This window comes from Suricata suricatta, chromosome 15, assembly GCF_006229205.1.
Source record: "Suricata suricatta isolate VVHF042 chromosome 15, meerkat_22Aug2017_6uvM2_HiC, whole genome shotgun sequence".
Classification (NCBI taxonomy): domain Eukaryota; kingdom Metazoa; phylum Chordata; class Mammalia; order Carnivora; family Herpestidae; genus Suricata; species Suricata suricatta.
In genome coordinates this window covers 53,406,597-53,426,703 of record NC_043714.1, presented here as the reverse complement: position 1 = coordinate 53,426,703, position 20,107 = coordinate 53,406,597, and the positions used below count along the sequence as shown (strand labels likewise).

General features: G+C 36.6%; 1 protein-coding gene across 3 annotated transcripts in view; it reads left to right on the top strand.

Annotated features, from left to right (window-relative positions):
• CSMD3 (CUB and Sushi multiple domains 3) overlaps positions 1–20,107 on the top strand; it is a 1,185,533-nt gene that overhangs the window by 918,203 nt on the left and 247,223 nt on the right. For all 3 annotated transcript variants that reach the window (XM_029923716.1, XM_029923715.1, XM_029923714.1), the window contains one exon: positions 7,182–7,298. In XM_029923716.1, the coding sequence (XP_029779576.1) occupies positions 7,182–7,298 (117 nt within the window). The remainder of the gene's footprint in view (positions 1–7,181; positions 7,299–20,107) is intronic.

Genomic DNA, 20,107 nt, shown 5'->3' with positions numbered 1-20,107 from the left:
CTCTGAACTAATCTAGAAGACAGGAAACACTTTCCTGAGAAATCACTGTTTGTGACTGTTTGTGAAGTGATCCAGTAGGAGTAAGAAATTGTCACAGAGGATATTATTTCCCCTCCAAACTCATTTTGTACTCATATATTAGCTGTCTTAAAGTATTTTTTAAGCAATAAAAGATTGCCATACTTAAAATCAATGACTTAGAAATAAGAAACTAAGCCATGAAAAGGAATTTTAGTTTTTAAAAAGTACCAATAATTCAATCAAAATTATTTTAAGAACTTGTCCTCGCATATCCAGTTTCCTAGCCAGTGCTTGGGACTTGAGAGTTTAGGGACTAGTGAGTGACTGCTGATGAGCACAGGAACTCCTCTGAGGATGACCCATATTCTGAAGTTAGACAGAGGTTTGGCTCACAACTGTGAATATGCTAAGCAACAATAACGACACTCAGTTGTATACATCACACCTCAATCTTGAAAACGAGAGACATAGGTATCACAGATGAATTACTAACATCCAGTCTCTTAGAATTTATATATGGCAGCATGGCAGATCTGTCCAAGGAATATAGCTCTTTGTAGATCTTTGTCATAGGATGACTCTTTTTCTAAGAACACAAACAGAGAACATAGCCCATGGGGCACTGGGCATGAAGGGAATGCCCTCCTAGCCAGCAAAATCAAATGAGTGAGTCCAGACAATCAGTGAGGTGACAGATGTAGAAGCTCATCTCCTACTAGGTTTACTTAGTGAGCGATTAAAGTGGTTTACAAGCCACTGATTACAACACTGAGATGGAGGTTTCTTTTAGCGTTAAACGGGAGTGTGGAATTATAACACAGAATTAATTCACACGTGATAGAGACTGATTTTTGCTTTTTTGTCTTTTAGGTGAACAGATGAGGCAACAGGAAACTCCTAACAATATTATCTTTAGTTTTCCACATCAATAAATGTGAATATAGCAGAACTACTGCAAAAGAAAATGAAAGTCAAAATAAATAAGTTACTTAGGATAATAGTTTAAAATTCAGAGAAATACTTATTACCTTTATGACAAAAATAGCCTTATTAGAGGTATATCATCTAAGATAAAATGAAATGCTTATTTATTTAGAGAAATGATAAGAAGCATGAAATCAATGGCTGAATAATTAGATTTTTAAACTAATAACAGGTTTTAAACAAAAGAGGGAAGAGGCAAGAGTAATTTTAATCTTGAAGTCAATACTGGGAATATTAGCTGTCTGAATTATAAACTCGATTCCAAAGTTTAAGGCTTATGAAAGAATTTCTCTTTAAAAAAAAAAAAAGACTCTGTGGGAGATACAGCTTTCAAACCCTTTCTCTACCAGGATTTTTGATTTGTGACATTCAATCAGGCTACATCAGGGCATAAGTAATTTACTAGAAGTGGACCAGCACTTTGGTAAAGTACAGCAGTTCTCCCCAACTGAAGGAGGCACCAGCCACATCTAGTAAATTATTGATTTAATATAGCATATTGCTCTTTCGTGACCCACAAGAATCTATCACTTTTAAAAGTACTCATCTCGCCTCTGAGAAAAATTTATATACTATATAATAATTTTCATGATAGGGTATATTTGATAATAAATTATACATTATACAACTGAAATGACAGATTTGAACTTACAAGTAGCTTCAGGCCATGTGGCGTGTACTATGAAGTCTCTAGGATATGCAGGCACTTCAGTAGGACCTCTTCCATAAAAATGGCTTGAGATTCTTCTATTTCACTTACTGGAAAGTTACTTCTTGTTCTTCTTCTTTTCCCGCCCTTCTCCTCCATCCCACACACATGATCAAAACTTAGTGGGGAAGTCCTTTTCACTAGGTGACTAGAAGCCTTAAAATCCAGTTGCAGATTCATCCTCTGATGTCTCTGGAAATACCACGTCTGTTTACTGCATCACCCCTTCGTATTGCAAGACTAAAGCAAGTACTTACAGTGCAGTTGCGGTCTGGGCACATTATACATATACAAATGAATCCATATCATCTCAGCCAAAGAGATTTTTTTTAAGTAAACAGAAAAAAAAAGAGAATAAGAAAAATCATGAAATTAAATAGTGTGAGTGATTTCACTCACTCTGAAGATATGCTCCAGACTATTAAAATGTGAGCATAGATTTGCTACTGTAAAATGGTAAACATGAGTCTGCTCTTCCCACAGTGGAACTCAATATCCAAGTGGCTCTCATATTGTAAGAATCCTATCATTGAGCGTATTTTCAGTGTTTAAAGATACATATCTTTTACATAATATTGCTGCTAAATGTAAAGCAACAGTGATTCCTGGCAATCGGGGAAGAAATCAATCACAGAAAGAAAAAATAGGCTAATATGAATTTATCAAGAGAGGCAATGTCTCAAATCTGTCTTGGGTTTAAGTGAATTTCTGGAGAAATTTCTACAAAATGAAATGTCTGTGTATGTGCTGCCTGTGGAACACCATTTATAGTAGCCTATGTGGTATTGCAAACATAGTATATTTCAGCATCCCACAAACATTTATGGAGAACCCACTGTTTAACAGAACTGTTCTAAGTAAAGAAGAAAATATGATAAGATGTGTCTGTGTTAGAAAAATCGTTGCACTGGTGAGAACTTGCGGGGATTAGTGGGGCTAGCTGTCTCTTCGAAGAGCCCATGTGGAAACTGTTGGGAGTTCAGGTTGTGACAGTTTCGGTGGCAGCGAGGAGAGAGGGACTGATAAGCTGCATAAGGGTACAGGCAACAAACCAATGAAGTATTGGACCCCAAGAGTCAGGGAGAGAGTGTCAAGGATAATGGTATTTCATAATAGGCTAAGTTTGACATTATAAATCTTGAAAATACTTTGGCTCTCCATGCATACATAAAACACAGTTCTTTAGTACTGCAAAATTCTAATCAATTATAGACAGTAATATACATGCAAGAATTACTGCCAAAGTGATAGCACATTTTGGAATCATTGGTCTGGCATTTTGCAAAGTGTGTTCTAGGGAACATTGGTCCTGTGAGATGTTACACTGAAACAGTTTCCACAGTCAAATAAGTTTGTAAGAAAAAAATAGGAGAGTCCCCAGACTTTACTAAGGTATGAATGAAGTCATAAAGAACTCTTTTCGGGGCGCCTGGGTGGCTCAGTTGGTTGAGCATCCAACTTTGGGTCAGGTCATGATCTCGCAGTTTGTGGGTTCAAGCCCCGCGTCAGGCTCTGTGCTGACAGCTAGCTCAAAGCCTGGAGTCTGCTTCAGATTCTGTATTTCCCTCTCTCTCTGATCCTCCCCTGCTTGCACTGTCTCTATCTGTCTCTCAAAAATAAATAAAAAACATTAAAAATTTTTTAAATAATAAAGAACCCTTTTTCTTTTATCCGTGTATTTCCCAAACGTACTTAATCATAGAACCTCTTCTCACAATTCAAGTGTTCTACAACAATGCTACTAAATATAGATTGAAGAGGTTGTCATATGGATCAAATAAGTTATATTAAGAAACAGGTACAGGTGAGTTCTCACATTAAATACATTACAAGAGATATGGATTTTTAGAGAAACGCAGCCAGTGGGACAAATAGCCCACTGGTATAAGTAAAATGGCAAAAATAAGCATAGAATTCAAAGTCTTGGCAGGCTTGTAACTTCTACCCATTGTTAACAGAGCCAGAAAAATCAAGGCTTCCCTTTTTGATACACACCAGTATGATGAAATTAAAACAGGAAGAGAGAATATGAAGTTTCTAGGAACCAATATTAGGAGAATTAGTAAAGTTGCTCTGGCTTAGTCATTATTCCATTTAGATTTTTATAAACATCGAACAGATTACAGTAAATCTCTATCTCAAAGCACAGTTAATTTTCCCTTATTTACATTATTTGCATACTACACAAAATACTGTCAATCACTACAGATTGCAACATAAGTGATTATAAACTCGGACAGGCTGTAAGCACTGACGGGAAGGAACACAAAATTATTGCTACTAGGACAAATTACAGAATCTAGTATTACGTACCCTAAAAATAGTGACTATACTGCGACCTCATCTATATTCATCAATGGTTAAAAAGCAACTTCACATGTTTTATATTTACAAATGACACTTTTTGAAATAGCTGTCCTAAATGTCCATTATGCAAAATAAACTATGAAAAACAAATTGAGGCTGTCAGATGCATATTAATGTGGAATGGCAGAATGCTCATGACTGAGTCACAAACTGAACCTGAACTAGACGCTCTCATTTCTATTCACATATTACAAATATGAAAATAAGGGCTATTGTCACATACATTCTAAGTATTGTGATTTTGGAGCACCTTATAATCAGAAGGAAAGTTAACATAAATCATACTACTCATTCTTGAATGATTCTCTCATCAGTAATATTATCAGCTGACTAAAGTAAAGTTACCTGTGCTGAACGAAGAATACACCTGACCACTCCAATCTCACACAATAATGAGTGAGGAGAGCAGCGCGTCTTCGGTTATCATCGCCACTGCCCATTTGTCATCATTCTGCGGAGTTCTGATTTTAGTATCTTTAATCCTAACTATGTGTTACCATTTAATATCTTTAATCCTAACTATGTGTTACTATTTTACAGAACATTAAAAGGCAGAACATTCATTAGCCACCAATGTGATACAAGATACTGTTTGTGTTGTACGTATGTGTTTTAAGTATATTGCTGTATCTTAAACTCTGGCCAGGAATCCATCAAATGTGTTTACTTTTTCAAACTACCGCGACTTCTCCAGTCACCTAACACACCACTGTGTCCAGCTCTCTTTAAAAGGAAAATCAGGGAGCACCTGGATGGCTCAGTCAATTAAGCATCCGACTCTTGATTTTGGCTCAGGTCACGATCTCAGGATTCCTAAAATCCAGGCTTGCTTGTGATTTTCTGTCTCCCTCTCTCTCTCTACCCCTCCCAGGCTCAAGCTTTTTCTCTATAGACAAACAAACAAAGAAACATTTGAAAGGAAATTAGGCAATAACTCCAATAAATTCCCAACATATAACCTAAACCTATGTATTTCTAGTCTCCTTCATCCATTTTACTAGGTCACAGGGGACCTGATGTTTTCAAAAGCAAAATGGCTCCACTTTTGTTTTTTATCTTACTTTTTCCTAAACTCTAAGTCTGCTCCAGATTGTCCCTCTGTAATGACTCCTTCCCCCCTGTTAAATAAAACAGTAACAAAACTTACTCAGCTTTGCATCTTCCCCTACCTTCTCTTTTGTTAATGATTAAGGTTCTGATTATGTCTGTTATTTCTTTACGTACTTACTCTTTATCCAACTACTATCTAGCTACAACCTCTCTACTCTACGTCAAGGGGTAGTTAACTCTACTCTGTAAACCGCCAGATGGTATTTTGGGATTTGCTGGCTACATATGTCTCTGTCACATACTCTAACTTAGTTTTTGTTTTGTAATTCTAAGAATGTAAAAACCTCTCCTGACCGGCTGGATTTGGTTTGCTGGCTGTAATTTACAGAAAGCTGCTCTAGCTGAACCTGCCGTATAAATAATACCAAAAATCCCATAGCTTGAGGGGAGTTTTCTCTGCACAAGTTCAAAGCCAATTAAGGGATAGGCTGAAGAAAATCAAACTGTTAGCTTTAATATTGATAAAAGCAGAGGAGCCAACAATAGGCATCTTACGTAGCACCCATAGGTGCCCTGCAACAGCCATGGCCACTCTCTCAACAGACTCACCCAGCAATACTGACTCTGTAGGGGAGGAGACCAGAAAATATGCTCTTTAAGCAGAATGGCCCCCAGCCCGGGATAAAGTTGAAGTTCCCATCCTGGCTTCACCAATCTGGAAAGCTCGCTCATTCTACCTCTGGGAGTAAGGGGCAGAGCCAGCCAGCCAGCAGTTAAAGAGAATCCCTCCTGAAGACAATCATGGGCCTAGAGAAGAAACCCCTGCTCTGACACTCCACGTCACCAAATCCACTCATTCCTTTCTCATTTATTACTGTATGCAACACTTAACTCTGTTGAACACTGTTTTAATTGAAACCTTCTTTGCCTGTTTCTTCCATGAGACTACATTTTCTATAGCCACCCTCTGAGTGATCCATCACCTTGGCATCCCCAGACCTCCTCTTTGGCCACCTTTTTTTCATTCCGTATAATTTTTTGGGTGATCTCATTCACTTAGAGAAAGAATATCAACTATCATCATTATGTTTCCAATATCTAAATCTCCATTATTAGCCTGGGTCTGTCTCATAGCCCAGGACTATAAAACCTAAGGGAGTCCCCCATCTTGTTTTTTTAAAATATTTTTTAATGTTTATTTTTGAGAGTGAGAGAGAGCATGAACAGGGTAGGAGTAGAGAGAGAGAAAACAGAATCCAAAGCAGGCTCCAGGCTCTGAGCTAGCTGTCAGCACAGAGCCTGATGCGGGGCTCGAACCCATGAACCATGAGATCATGACCTGAGATCATGACCTGAGCTGAAGTTAGTCGCTTAACCGACTGAGCCACCCAGGCACCCCAGTAGTCTCCCTATCTTGTGAACAGTAGAGTCATCATCTACAAATTTGCCCAACACATTTATTTCACCCTCACCTCTTTTAGGAACATAGCACATTTGGGGCTGAGGTAGCAAAAAGCAAATCTGCCTCTGTGTACCATCAGCAACTCCAGCGATTCAAATGTAAATCATATGAACAGATAAAGGTTGGTGAGAGAGTATTTTACTTAGATGAGTGGGTGAATGTGTTTGTAGAGCCATCCCTATCACATGTATAAAAATACTTAATTTGATGGGAGCATAATCAAGGTTGATTTTGAGTAGAGTGTCAAAGCCTGGCAGTGAGTACCACAATTTCCCACCTGCATATGTAATTTCTCATCATTATAAAAGAGATTTCCTCTACACTTTTATCATAAATGAAAGCTGGCCCGCCATTATTACCTCTACAGATAGCACCATCATGTCACATTTACATTACTGTTTGAGTAAATCTGAATACTTAAAGTAGTCCCATATGTTCACATATGTTGACAAGGTGGATTTGTTAAAAGATGAAAATAACTAATATACCTTAAAATTCAATAACTGTAATTTTCATATCAAGAAAACATTCATAGTGTGATTTTTGAAAGCTTTTTAAAAAATGTTTTTTGTTATTTTTGTTTCCTAGCACCTTGTGGAAGTCGTTCAACGGGTTCAGAAGGCACTGTTCTATCACCAAACTATCCAAAAAATTACAGTGTGGGACATAATTGTGTTTATTCCATAGCAGTTCCCAAGGAGTTTGGTAAGTAATATTCATCACATCACGTAGTATTCCATTCCAGACATGCTTTATTTTTCAATATGTGCTATTCAAAAATGTTAGTTTTCTATGAACATTTTCACTATTCATAAAGTACTTTACTTGGCAATTTTTAGATAGTAGCTTTGTAATAATCAAATTTTGAGGTCATTTTACTCAATCTGAATTTACAGTCAAGTACACAGGTGAACAACAATATAAAAATGAAAACAGGATTGTTTTTAATTTTTAAAAATAAGTACATCCAGTAACCTTGCAAGTGCCTTCATGTCAGAATGATATAAAATGGGAAATTACTAGAGCATAAAGCAAAGTATGCTCTGCAAAATATGCAGTCAAATGTAGAACTATTAGAATAATGCCAAAATGTGTACAAGACAATCAAATTGTTTTATGCCTTTTAAACACATTTCTAGAAAGAAAAGATTTTGGTTTCAAGCACCTAGTTTCTGGGACAGCAAGGAACATAAAAAAGACAGCAAAGGACATTTGGGCTCATCTTGTCAACCTGACAATCTGTTCCGCACTGGCACTGAGAAGACAATGTGTCCTTTGCTGCCTTCACATCTCCCTGATCACAAGTCTTAGGAGTCACTTCCCTGGCTTCGGAAGGTTTTGTATCCGAGATCCAGCTGGATCTCACCCAGGTTAAGCTCTGTTTATGGATGGGTAGGCAAAGAAATGTAGTGAGCAGTAAAGTACGGGAGAGAGGCTGAAAGTTCAGACGTCCACAATTTAGATTTACAGCATTGTGTTACGTGGTAAAGGATTTGCTGGAGCTGTTATGAACGTCTGGGTCTGAATGACAAAGCATTTTAGCAGAAGGACATGGATTTTATCATATCAAGATTTTTGGATCACGTCTTGGCTTAACGTTTCTGCTGATATATAAAATAAGCTGATGCTTCCAGTCCAATTTCTTATACCCTGATATCGCCTATATATCCTCCTTCTCTCTCTTTTGAAACAAGTCCAAGATCTTCAACTTATTCGAGAGAATGTTGTCATCAGAAGTGAAACACTAAACCTTTGATTTCACCTTGACATACAACGGTGAGGCTGGCATTAGCAAGGTGTCTATTTCTTTACCCTATAAAATATTTTCTTTACCTACAAAATATTTATTTCCTACTATACTGATTGGCTAAATCAGAATTGAACTCTTGAGAAGAGAATTTAGAAAGAAAAACATTGTCCATCTAATTGTTTATTTTTTTTCCTTTTGTGCCTCAAAATAGTTCTTTTCTTGTAAGAGGGGTTTATAGTCCCCAGCTGCCAACAGTGTTGCATGGTTGCTGACAGAACCCAAGCAATAATGATCCAGAAGATTGCCTGGTTACCTCAGTTCTCTTTCTAAGCCATTAATTTGGTCTATTATAACCTATTCTTGGGAGGTCATATGGCCAAAATAAATGAAAAAGGAAAATCAGGCATTTCCGTTCCTTCCACATAGGCATGCTGGTCACCTAGGGATATTTTATAGTAGCCTCTGGATGTTCAAAAAGAGAAGGAAAAGTACTGATTAAAATAAAAAGAAATTAACAAATTTCTAAAGAATGGAATCCATTCTAGCAGGCTTAATATCAATTAAATGAGGTCTTAATGTAAAATTAATGCAACTGATAATCAGTGGTTTTTAATATTAATTTTTAAGCAAGTCTTGGATTATTTGTGGATGAAATCAAATGTACTATGATTTATTATTAAGGTAATTGATTTTGTTTATGTAAGTGTTAAATCATTCCATATTTCAAACTACATAAGAAGTCAAACAAAGTTGGAGTCCTAGTTTCAGCCTGTCACATCTTATAGCTGTCTGTCTTTGGACAAGTTACATAAGCTCTTTGAGACTCCGTTTCTTTATGTGTAAAGCTGAGATCATTATGTCTACAGAGCAGAGTTGTTGGGGAAGATGAATGAGATTGTATATTTATAAGCGATATCTCACGTAGTTTATGTTCATTATGAGTTTAAAAAATGCCAACTTTGAAGTCAGATGTCTGGGTTCATAGTACAATTCATTGCCCTTTTTCATTTAGACAAGTTCTGTAATTAGCCTGGATTTTACTTTTCTCTTCTCTGAAATAAAAGTGATAAATGTCTACCTAATAGGGTTAATTTCTAATTAAATGATAGAGTATTTGGTGATTGCATAATAACACATAGTTAAGTCATATACACACAGAGATTCCCCTACACACCTAGTTTTTATGTTCACATTTGTAGAGATCCTACCACCAGTTACCAAAAATGATGAAATAAACTGACCTGGATTCTGGATTTATTAGAGTCTTGAGTAGCATGGCTAAAATTATATTATGTAATTTAAGCATAAAAACAAATAGTGTGTTTTACACTTCCAGTGGATATCTAATCACCTAATGACACCTTACAGCTTTCTGGGAACAAAGTAGATGAATTAAATAAATACTTATCATCAACTACTTCCTATTCCTGCTTTTACCTCTTGAATGTGAGATAATCAAGCAGTAGTCACTGGGTACTGACAAATCCAATTTCTATTTTGCTTCTTCGTCCTCTCATTCTTAGTTTCCTTCTGTTGCCACATTGAGCTGTTTTATGACTTTTTGGTATCACTTCATAACATATCAATTCTCACATTTTTCTCTTCCTGTCACTTATCTTAAAATATAACGATTCTTCTGTATCTTTTATATGCTGACACTCTTAGAATTTCACTTTTTAATCATTTAGCATAATATCTGTCAGATACACTCAATTCATTCACTGGAATTGCAGGTTTACATAGGTTAAGTTCTTTGTGATGTTATGTAAGGAGAAAATCACATATAATCAATATTACATGTAGAATACATTAAATTGTCCATAAAAATCATCTAATGATTTTGCATGAGCCATGTTTTTGCTGAATAATTCTAACAGAAAATTTATCCTCTAATGTCAGAACAGGTAATAATTTCCTTAGACAATACCAGATAAGCTAGCTTGATCTTTTGTAGGTCATATGCTACCAAATTACTTTTATTTATTTTTTGCTTCCCAGTGTAGAATTGAATTCATATCGGTTAAATGTGAACATAATATAAACCTACTTTAGCAGTTGATTGAATATTATTTTGTCAGTCAATTTCTATCTTTCAGTTTTTATAGATAAGAAAATTGTCAATTCCTAATGTTTTCATGAGCATGATTAGATTTCATTTGAACTTCAGATATTAGGGTCTCTTTGGTGATATTCATTCTGCAGGATTATGGTTGTTTTATATGTGTAGAAATATAATAATTCTGGGTCATTGGGTAACATTTCTTGATATTTGACTTTCTTCTAACTATTACAATTGGATTTTTGGATTAAAAGTACCCTACTTTCAATAAAATTTCTATTTTTCTTTCATTTCTCAATTTTTAATTACCAGTTATCTCCCCTTTTTTGCTTTGACTGTTTAATTCTTCATACAATAGCCTGTTTTTAAGTGCCAAAACATGAAAATTGATTTTAATTTGATATAGATACGATGCTTTAGAACATAAGAAAACTGTTGGCCATGTTAGAGAAAAAATCTTTTTGTTAATATGTATTTATACCTAGAGTGTAGCAGCCAAAATCAAGTTGTATGGAATGGAGATTACAAAAATTGGAGAATAAATATTGTGGACTTCTATTTCAACAATTCTGGCTGAGGAAAAAAAAAAACAGACAGAAGGAGCTAGGATGGCAGTGACATGGGATGCAAGTCAGAGGCTAGTGTTTATGTTTGTTTCCTCTTGGAAGAGAAAATAATGGAATTTGGGGGGCACCTGGGTGGCTCAGTCGGTTGAGTGTTTGGCTTCAGCTCAGGTCATGGGTTTGAGTCCTGTGGGTCATGGGTCACAGGTTCATGGGTTTGAGTCCTATGTCAGGCCTTGTGCAGACTGCTAGCTCAGAGCCTAGAGCCTGCTTCAGATTCTGTGTCTTTTTCTCTCTCTGCCCCTCCCCTGTTCACGCCCTGTCTCTCTCTGTCTTTCAAAAATAAATGTAAACAAAATTTTTAAAGAGAAAATAATGGAATTTTTTTAAATTTTAAAGCCCAAGAGAAAGACACAATGGCCAAGGCAAAATTAAAGCTTTTAGATGGACCAGTTGGTAAAACAAGATGCTTAAAACAATTAAAGGAGATGAAAGTTCTCTTTCAACTATAATTCAGAAGAAATGGTTCATAACTAGTTACATAATACCTAAATTGGTTTCACATGGAATATTACTTTTTGTGATGATTATCCATTTCCAAACTCCCCACACCTCCCTTCCTTCCCTTTAGTTCCTGGATTCGAGGGATTGTGTGTCAAAGAAAATATATTAGTATCTGAGGGCCACCTTAACAAAATATCACAAACTCCCTGGTTTAAAACAAAAGAAGTTTGTTTTTCCAGTTCTAGAAGCTAGATCTCTGAAATCAAGCTACCAGCCTGCTGGAGTCCAGCTCCAGCAGGTCCAGGCTTCTCCTGAAGGCTGGACGGTGTCAGCAAGAAAGAGAGTGAGAGAGCCTGGAGTTTCTTTCTGATTACCAGGCAGGCTTTCCTGCTCTGTCTGATTCTCTAGCTTTATTTATGGTGAAAGGTACAATGACCAGAAAGAACAGTAAATGATTTCTCATAGATAATTTTTACAATTTTCCAGAACATGTGTTCTGCATAAGTTATAATTCTAGTAATGATGATTGTCATAAAAAAACTTAGCTACAGACACTCATGTTGTCATGTGGGAAGGGCAGGTATTTTTTTTACAAAACCTCAGGTCTAGCCTTAAGGAAGCAACCTTTAACCAAGAGGCAAACAGTGTTGTTTAGTAAAAGTCAGGTTTTTTATGAGTAAGGTCATTAGGTTGTTTATAACTCTACGAGAAAGTTCCCAGAAAAACAGGATTCTCAGGAGACATAATGCCTGCTTTCACAGTCCCAAAGATGATTGATACATTGTATTGCAGTAGTGACTTTTACAAAGGTATCCAGGCCCAGCAGGTAGTCAGTTATCAGTTAACTGCTTAGGGGAAAATTACATGTTGCTTGCCTTAGTTCCATTAGGGTGTATGTAGTTTACTCATCTTTTCCCTGACCAGGTGCAATCACACCTCAGGGACAGGGCAGGAGGACAGGCCACTCCTGACACTAATCAGCAAAGCAGTCTGAGGTTTGGTGCTCAAGCAGAAATGAAAGTTCCAAGAGGGTTAGATTTTGGTTGCTGTCTGGGGGCAAGAAACTGCAAACTTGCTGTGCCCTCACCAGGAATTTTCACTCAACTAGTGAGTTCAGATAGCTCCCAACACCAGCAGTGCCGCACTCCCTCTGCAAACCATCTAGAAGAATCTTTCCCTGCTTCTTCCTAGCTTCTAGTGGCTTTCAGCAGCAACCCTTCACATTCAGTGCCTGTAGTTGTATCACTGATTTCTGCCTCTGACTTCACAACACCTTTACCCTATTTGTGTGTCTCCTCAGACTCTGCATGTATCTCTCTTTTCTTAAGGACACTACATGTTGGATTTAGAGGGCACTTTAATCCAGTATAATTTCATATTAATATTTAATTATATCTACAAAGATCCTGTTTCCAAATACAATGACATCCTGAGCTCCTGGGTAGATACAGATTTTGTGGGGTGGGGGCCACTATTCAACCCACTACAGAGGATGAACTGTATAAACACAGATTTATGTAGAAAATCTTAAACAAAAATTATTCTATAAAGCATGCATCAAATATTAGCTCTGTAGAATGCAAACTGACATTCAGATTTCTTGGAGAATTCCAACATGAAAACTACCTTGAGGATATCCAGAATAGTTTGTGGTGACTTAATTTTGTGTCTGGCCTTCTCCTAAAAAGCCCATCATGAATGCATATTTATTAAGGTACAAATCTTACTTTTCCCCAAGACTAGCTTTCAAATGTGGAATTTTGGAAGTATGCATGAAAACTTTCTCAGATTTTTCTTCTTAGTTTTCACGGTTAGTCTGCTCTCTCTTTGTCTTCTGTTATTAATGCAGTCTCTTGGTTGTATAGGTTTCAAGTTCATGAACTCTTAAATCACACGAACTTGTCAGGCTGGTCTGCTCTGTACAGAGGGCACAGAGAGTTACTAAAACATTTTGTTTGTTTCTGGGAAAGAGGTTTTGGGTTTGTGTGCTTTGTTTTAAGTAGTTGACATCACCTTGAATTTCTTTCCTACTTCTATATATTTTTTATTTTTTTGTTATTCACAACACTATTTTTTTTTTTTTATCTTTCATTACAGTATGTTTCCTCAAGGTCAATTTAGAAACATCTTTCCCTATGATGTTGCCTACAATATAGGGTTATAATTGTGGGGTTTTATTTTGTTTTGTTTTTTACTCAAACTATACTATAATATTATATTAACAACACTGATAATGATTAAATAATGCATATCTCATTAATTCTTATTATATACATTAAATTTAGTATTTTCTTTCCATCTTATAGACTTATTATTACATAATGATTGTTAAATGCAATTTACTTTTGTAACATATTTTTCACATTTCTGCATTAACTGTTAGTCTATAAAAAGTAGTATTTAAAATTTAGATCTCCTTCAGATTTAGAAGGAAAAAGCAAAACCAGTGGATTGGAACTAAGATGTACACATACTCACACTATATGTATGTACACATATGAGGACTTCTTTTCTTGTGGGTATCTGGACTTTTTAATATGTACTACTGTAGTTTTGAGCTGCAAATGGAAAGTTAACTATTCTCATCTTTTGTGTTAAAACTAATAGCCATTCTTTTATTCTGTTATATTTGCTTTTAAAACTCAGACATATATTTGCCCATTTGTCTTTTGATCTTATATCTAGGTGGTTTTCAATTATCTATCTTATTCAGCATCCCTTACAGAATTTATGTTATCATTACCAGACTTTATATTTAATTCAATAATTTATTGTCACGAATTTTCCCCAAAATGTAGTGACAAATTGTTTTGAGTTTATTTTTGTATGTTCATTAGTTCAGCAAGTCATTTCACCAGCATTCTGTTTTTCCTGGTGTGAAGATTTCAATAATGAATGAATTCTTCCAGTCAATCAAGGCTTTTTATATTTTATATTTACAACATATGACACCAGCATCAAAATCAATGATTAGTCTTTTGTAAATATTGAGTTTACTTATTTAACAATGACAAATGTACACAAAATGTGTATTTACTACTTATCATGATTTATTAGTTATAGAACAATTGCAAAGAAAAGCACCCTCTCTTATTTAAAAAAAAAAAAGCAATGGTTCTTTTAATGTCTTTTAATATGAAGAAATGTGTATGTTAATTTTATGCCTAAAGAGAGGAAACCCTTATTTTTGAGCCCAACAATTAGCATAAGAAAAATGCATTATTATGTGTATTTATATTTATATTATTTTATTCTTTGGGTACTACTCATATAAGTAGATGAAACCATACTTAGTCACCAGCTAGACTAGGATCCCACATCCAAATCTGGTTTGGATGTCAAGACTTATGACACCACACATGCACTAAGAAGGTATGAAAACATGTATGTATCACTCATAATAATGAGACTTTCTGGGAAGAGCAGAGCACAATCCAAAATTGGATTCAGTGAGATTCAAAATTGCTTAAGGAATCAAATAAAGCTGACTGCCTTTGAGTTTTATTCTGGTGCTGGAGTGAAATCTCCCTCACAATGGTCAGAACTTATGTGGTTTGAAAATCTCATTTGTTCTAAAGGAGAGTGTACCCTGACTTTCTTATTAGCTTGTGCCAGATAGGGAGCAAAAGAGAAGTGGAAGGGGTATGGCTTGGATCTTGCCAGTGATGAAACATCAGAAATGGATCAGACTTTATCACAATTCACTCTTGGTGTTTTTTAAGTGAAATGTGTCATGTTTTAACTTGTCTAAATCACAATGTCACTTTATAAGGCTTATATCCAGAGACGGGTAAGGGACATGAAATGTCCATTGAATGTCTTGTTACAGAGCTTAGCATTTTGTATTATCTTGATCACTGTCAATAACAACAGAGCTTTAAAAAAGATGTGAAGTGTCTTGATGAAGTCTTAGTATTGTGGCTTTAGTATGTGTGGAGATGTGTAGAATTGATTTGTATTTAGGGAATGTCAGACAAAATTCCTAGAAATTTTTACCCCGTAAGGGGCAACCTTGGACCATATGCTCAGACAACAGGGTCAAGGATCTAGGACAAATTCACCTGGGACTGTGTGTTAACTATGATATCCAGTGAAAAGTGACTGTCCAAAGTTTGGGCAGTTGTACTTACCAGTGAGTCTTTTATCAGGAATATCGTGGTTAAGGTGTTAAAAGTAGCAGCTTTCCAGGGTGTTTAATCATGTTGATGATGTTGGTTGTACTATCTGAGATATACAGATTTACTTTATTATTCAGTTGATCCCCAAAGGCTACTCAGGGAGCTAAGAGGTTCAGAAGAGGAACCTCTGCAAAAACAGGGCATCCGGCAAGGAATTAAGGACCAGAAAGGCCATACCTTCATGCAGGTTGGGGTAGGTCATAGGGGCTAGTTTTAGCTCTAATATATAGATATAGTTTCCATTTTTAGCAAGGAGGCTTTAGTAGCCAGACTGAACTTGCAGGCACAACGGACAGCTGAATATAGAGAGCTATGGACTCAGAGCCTTTGAGATCATCTCTTTCTAGGAGCTCCCACTATGCAGCACTGCAGTGGCATGGGGCTTTGAGGGGAATCTTCCCGTATCACAATTTTAGGGGCAACTTATGTCTATCGTAGGTAGTCTAGAGACTCCCAGAGCCATGAAGGGAACTTGCTAAAGCTTCTAGAGTAGTGGAGTCTCTGAGGTACAGCATATGTTGTATTATAATTCAGGAGTCTAGAAACAGTTTTGTAAATGTCCCTATTCAAGGTAAGCCAGTTTACTAAACACAGCATAAATTACCTTAAATAAAATTATATTTAGGAATATGTTGCCCTTAATCCAAAAATTCCTAGAAGAATTTTGAGCTGTTTTAACATTGTGTTGACATGACTGTCAGTATTCCTTTCTTGGAGCACCTAGCTGGCTGGTCAGTGGAGTATCTCTTGACCTTGGTTGGGAGGTTTGAGCCCCACACTGGGTGTGGAGATTACTTAAAAATAAAAACTTATTTTTTTTCCCTTTTTTAATGGTTTCAGAAACAGAGTGGCTTTGAGCTGGCCAAATAATTCCTAGGGATTTAACTGAGGTGACAGAGTCTTCTATTATATGTGGGGAAATAGAATCTCCCATTTTGTGAGCTTTCTTGTATTTGTATGTCTTGAATGATTGTGGCAAATGAATTTCCATGAAGGAAGATGTCATAAGAGTAAAGTCATGGTCTGTGCTCATCAAGAAAGTTGGACACACTTATAATTTTTCCAAAAAAGATGCGAGCAATGGCTGAGCTACTGAAAACCACATGGGTAGCCAGGTAGAGGTGTCCTGTTGAAGGTGAAGTCAAAATGTGTTGCATTCCATCATAACTAAAGGCAAACTATGGCTGAGAGTCTGTGGAAATTGGCATTAAAAAACATAAAAGCCAAATAAAGAATAGAAAAAAGATTTACCAGCTGATGATTGGATGGAACCAGTAATTTCAATAATATTGATTATGGGGATTTAAATGGATAAAACCATAGAAGCATGGTTGAAGTAATCTACCATCAAGTACCATTCATTTTTCCCAGGTTTAAGAATATCCATACTGGGCTGTTAAAGGGAGAAATATTGGGTATAAACACCCTTCTCTAAATAAATCTTCTATGATGTGTTTCAATGTTTGAAGGCTCTGTTTTAACTTATATTGGGCCATATTAACTATTGTAATGATGGAGAAAGGTCCATCGTGTCTCAATTTGGCAGGCCTTCTCTAAATGCCAAAGACATAATTTAATTTAGTAAATTTTTTATTAGAGTTTCCATGACTACTATGAGATATTTAGGCAGGACAATAATTCTGATGATTAAGATAAGGCATACCTCTTTGTTCTATATTTTATATTTTATAACTCCTTTATTTTCTAGGGTGTGCTCTTCTTTAAATTTACTGAGATTCCAAAAAGAACTAATTTGAGCCTCTCTAATGGTATAAGGCCATGAAAGTTTGCTAGTTGGTACATCTCAGTAGATATTAAAGTTAATTCAAATTCCATCTTGTAGAGATACAAAGGACAATTAGAGACATTTTACATTCTTTGTCTAGAAACATTATTTTTCTAGAAAGTGTCAAATCTATAACATGAGGGTTAAGGGCTTCCCCCATAACAACATTATTTGTCTAGAAAGTGTCAAATCTATAACATGTATTTGTATCTATAACAAATATTTGTCTAGAAAGTGTCAAATCTATAACATGAGGGTTAAGGGCTTCCCCCATAACAATTGTTTCTTTATAGAGTTTAAGTAGAGTTTGAGTTATTGCTTTAATTTTCCTACATGGATGCCGTGTGTTTTTGTTTGTTTGTTTATTTCTATATAAGCCTAAAGGTCAAGATCCTTGTTACAAACAAGCTCAGGCAGCAGTAATAACAAAAACATTTTTATGGAGTTTTAGTGAATTATCTCCTTTTAGGAGTGTAGACCTCAGCATGCCACATGGTAACTGCTCTTCCATACAACGGGCCACCCAACATCCCCATGGATTGCACAGGGTATCGGTACTTTACCTGAGAATTCTATAGGAGAAGGGGCAATGCCTGGCTGAGACTCACAACCAACAGTCATAAAGTGAAAGTGTTCCTCTGAACTTTGCATTAGCCAGCACAGCTTATGCTGGAATCAAGACATACAATTCCACATGAGGCATATGGATAGGACCAGGCCAACACACACCCCAGAGGTGGTACAATGGTATTGTCGTCAATTTAAGGAGAGCCTTACCTCTTGTTTCTAAATGACAGTTGTCAAAATTTCTGGTGCGGTTGATTAAATCTGTGATGAAGATTCAGCAGAACTCAGCAAATACAGCACAAAGCAGCAGAGCTCAAAGTGCAAGATGGGTAGCAGATAAAGGAGCCAGTTACTAAACCATAGCAAGAGAAGACAGACTGTCAGTCCTGTGATTCATCTCCTGCACACCTTCTCATGGCATCACTTGTTGAGGTTACCCACAGTTGGTCTGGAGTTTGAGACGGATGGCATCACACAAACAATAGGGATCATGAAAACTTTTATTACTCCCAGAATGAGGCTTTCTGGGGAGAGGAGGACAGGCTCCTGGACACGTCCGGAAAGGCAGGAGAGAGCAGGAAAAGAAGGTGGACTTTGGGATTCTGCTATGGTAATAGGGTAGTTGTGGTGCTAGGGTTCCCGTGCTCATGTCAGTGCTTGAGTGGTCTCACCTTCCCACTCGTGCCGAATGAAGGAGAACTCGGGCTTTGTGATCTGCTTGCTCAGCTGTGTGGTGGAGGAGGAAGGGGAGCATCACAGCTTGAAATCTGTGAGCAAACATCACCACAGGCTTTAGACTCTTTAATACAAACTGTGATTTATAATGCTGCAATTCATACATTTCATAATATCATATCTTAAATACATTGATATCTATTGTCACTTCCTATTCCTATTATATTCTCTTTCCACTTAAATTACTTCTTTTCAGCCTTCCAGAAAATGACTATAATATGCTCTAGAATGTTATTAGATGAATCTTTTTAAAGTATATTTATTTTTTGAGAGAGCAAGCATGCACAGGTGGTGCAGGGACAGAGAAAGAGGGACAGAGGATCAGAAGCTGGCTCCATGCTGACAGCAGCAAGCCCAGTGTGGGGCTCCAACTCACGAACCATGAGATCATGACCTGAGCTGCAGTGGGACACTCAATTGACTTAGCCACCCAGGTGCCTCTAGCTGAAATTTTTAAATAACTGCCAGATAATCTATTAAGTAATTATGATAAATGTATATTTGCATTGATTGTGTACTGGATATCAATGTTGATGTTTCACATTTCTCTCATTTAAAAAAAATTAGTTACAGGAAATAATTTATGCTAAAATATTCAGAAGAAAACTTTGGAATATATAGTGCAGAAACAGGTCTGGACATTTTATAATTTATTTAAGTAGTGATTATAATATTTCACCATATTAGTATTTTTCCCATTCATATTCACTTTTATTTTTTGCTTTATTTTATCAAGATGATAAATTCTGTGGCTGCCCCCATCATTCTGTTTAGTACCAATTGGCATCAGATTGCCAAAGATTACTTTGAATTAAAGTTCAAAGTCATAAAGGCAATGATGGCAACAAAAATAAACTGAAGAGAAGATTAGACATTTATGGTGGAATACTGGGGAAAAACCTGAACTGGTAGACCAAAGGTCTGAATTATGGTCTGTATCTGCTTCTAATTGGCCCTGTAACCTTGACTAAGTTATTTAAGGTTTCTGGGCCTCAGTTGGTTGCTTTTGTTTGTATGTGTGTTTGTTTGTTTGTTTGTTTTATTTTTTTAAGTAGTTTATTGTCAAATTGGTTTCCATGTAACACCCAGTGCTCTTCCCCACAAGTGCCCTCCTCCAACACCACCACCTCTTTTCCCCCCTCCCCCTTCCCCTTCAACCCTCAGTTCATATTCAGTAGTCTCTCAAGTTTTGCGCCCCTCTCTCTCCCCAACTCTCTTTCCCTCTTCCCCTCCCCCTGGTCCTCCATTAGGTTTCTCCTGTTTTCCTGTTAGACCTATGAGTGCAAACATCTGGTATCTGTCCTTCTCTGCCTGACTTATTTCGCTTAGCATGACACCCTCGAGGTCCATCCACTTAGCTACAAATGGCCAT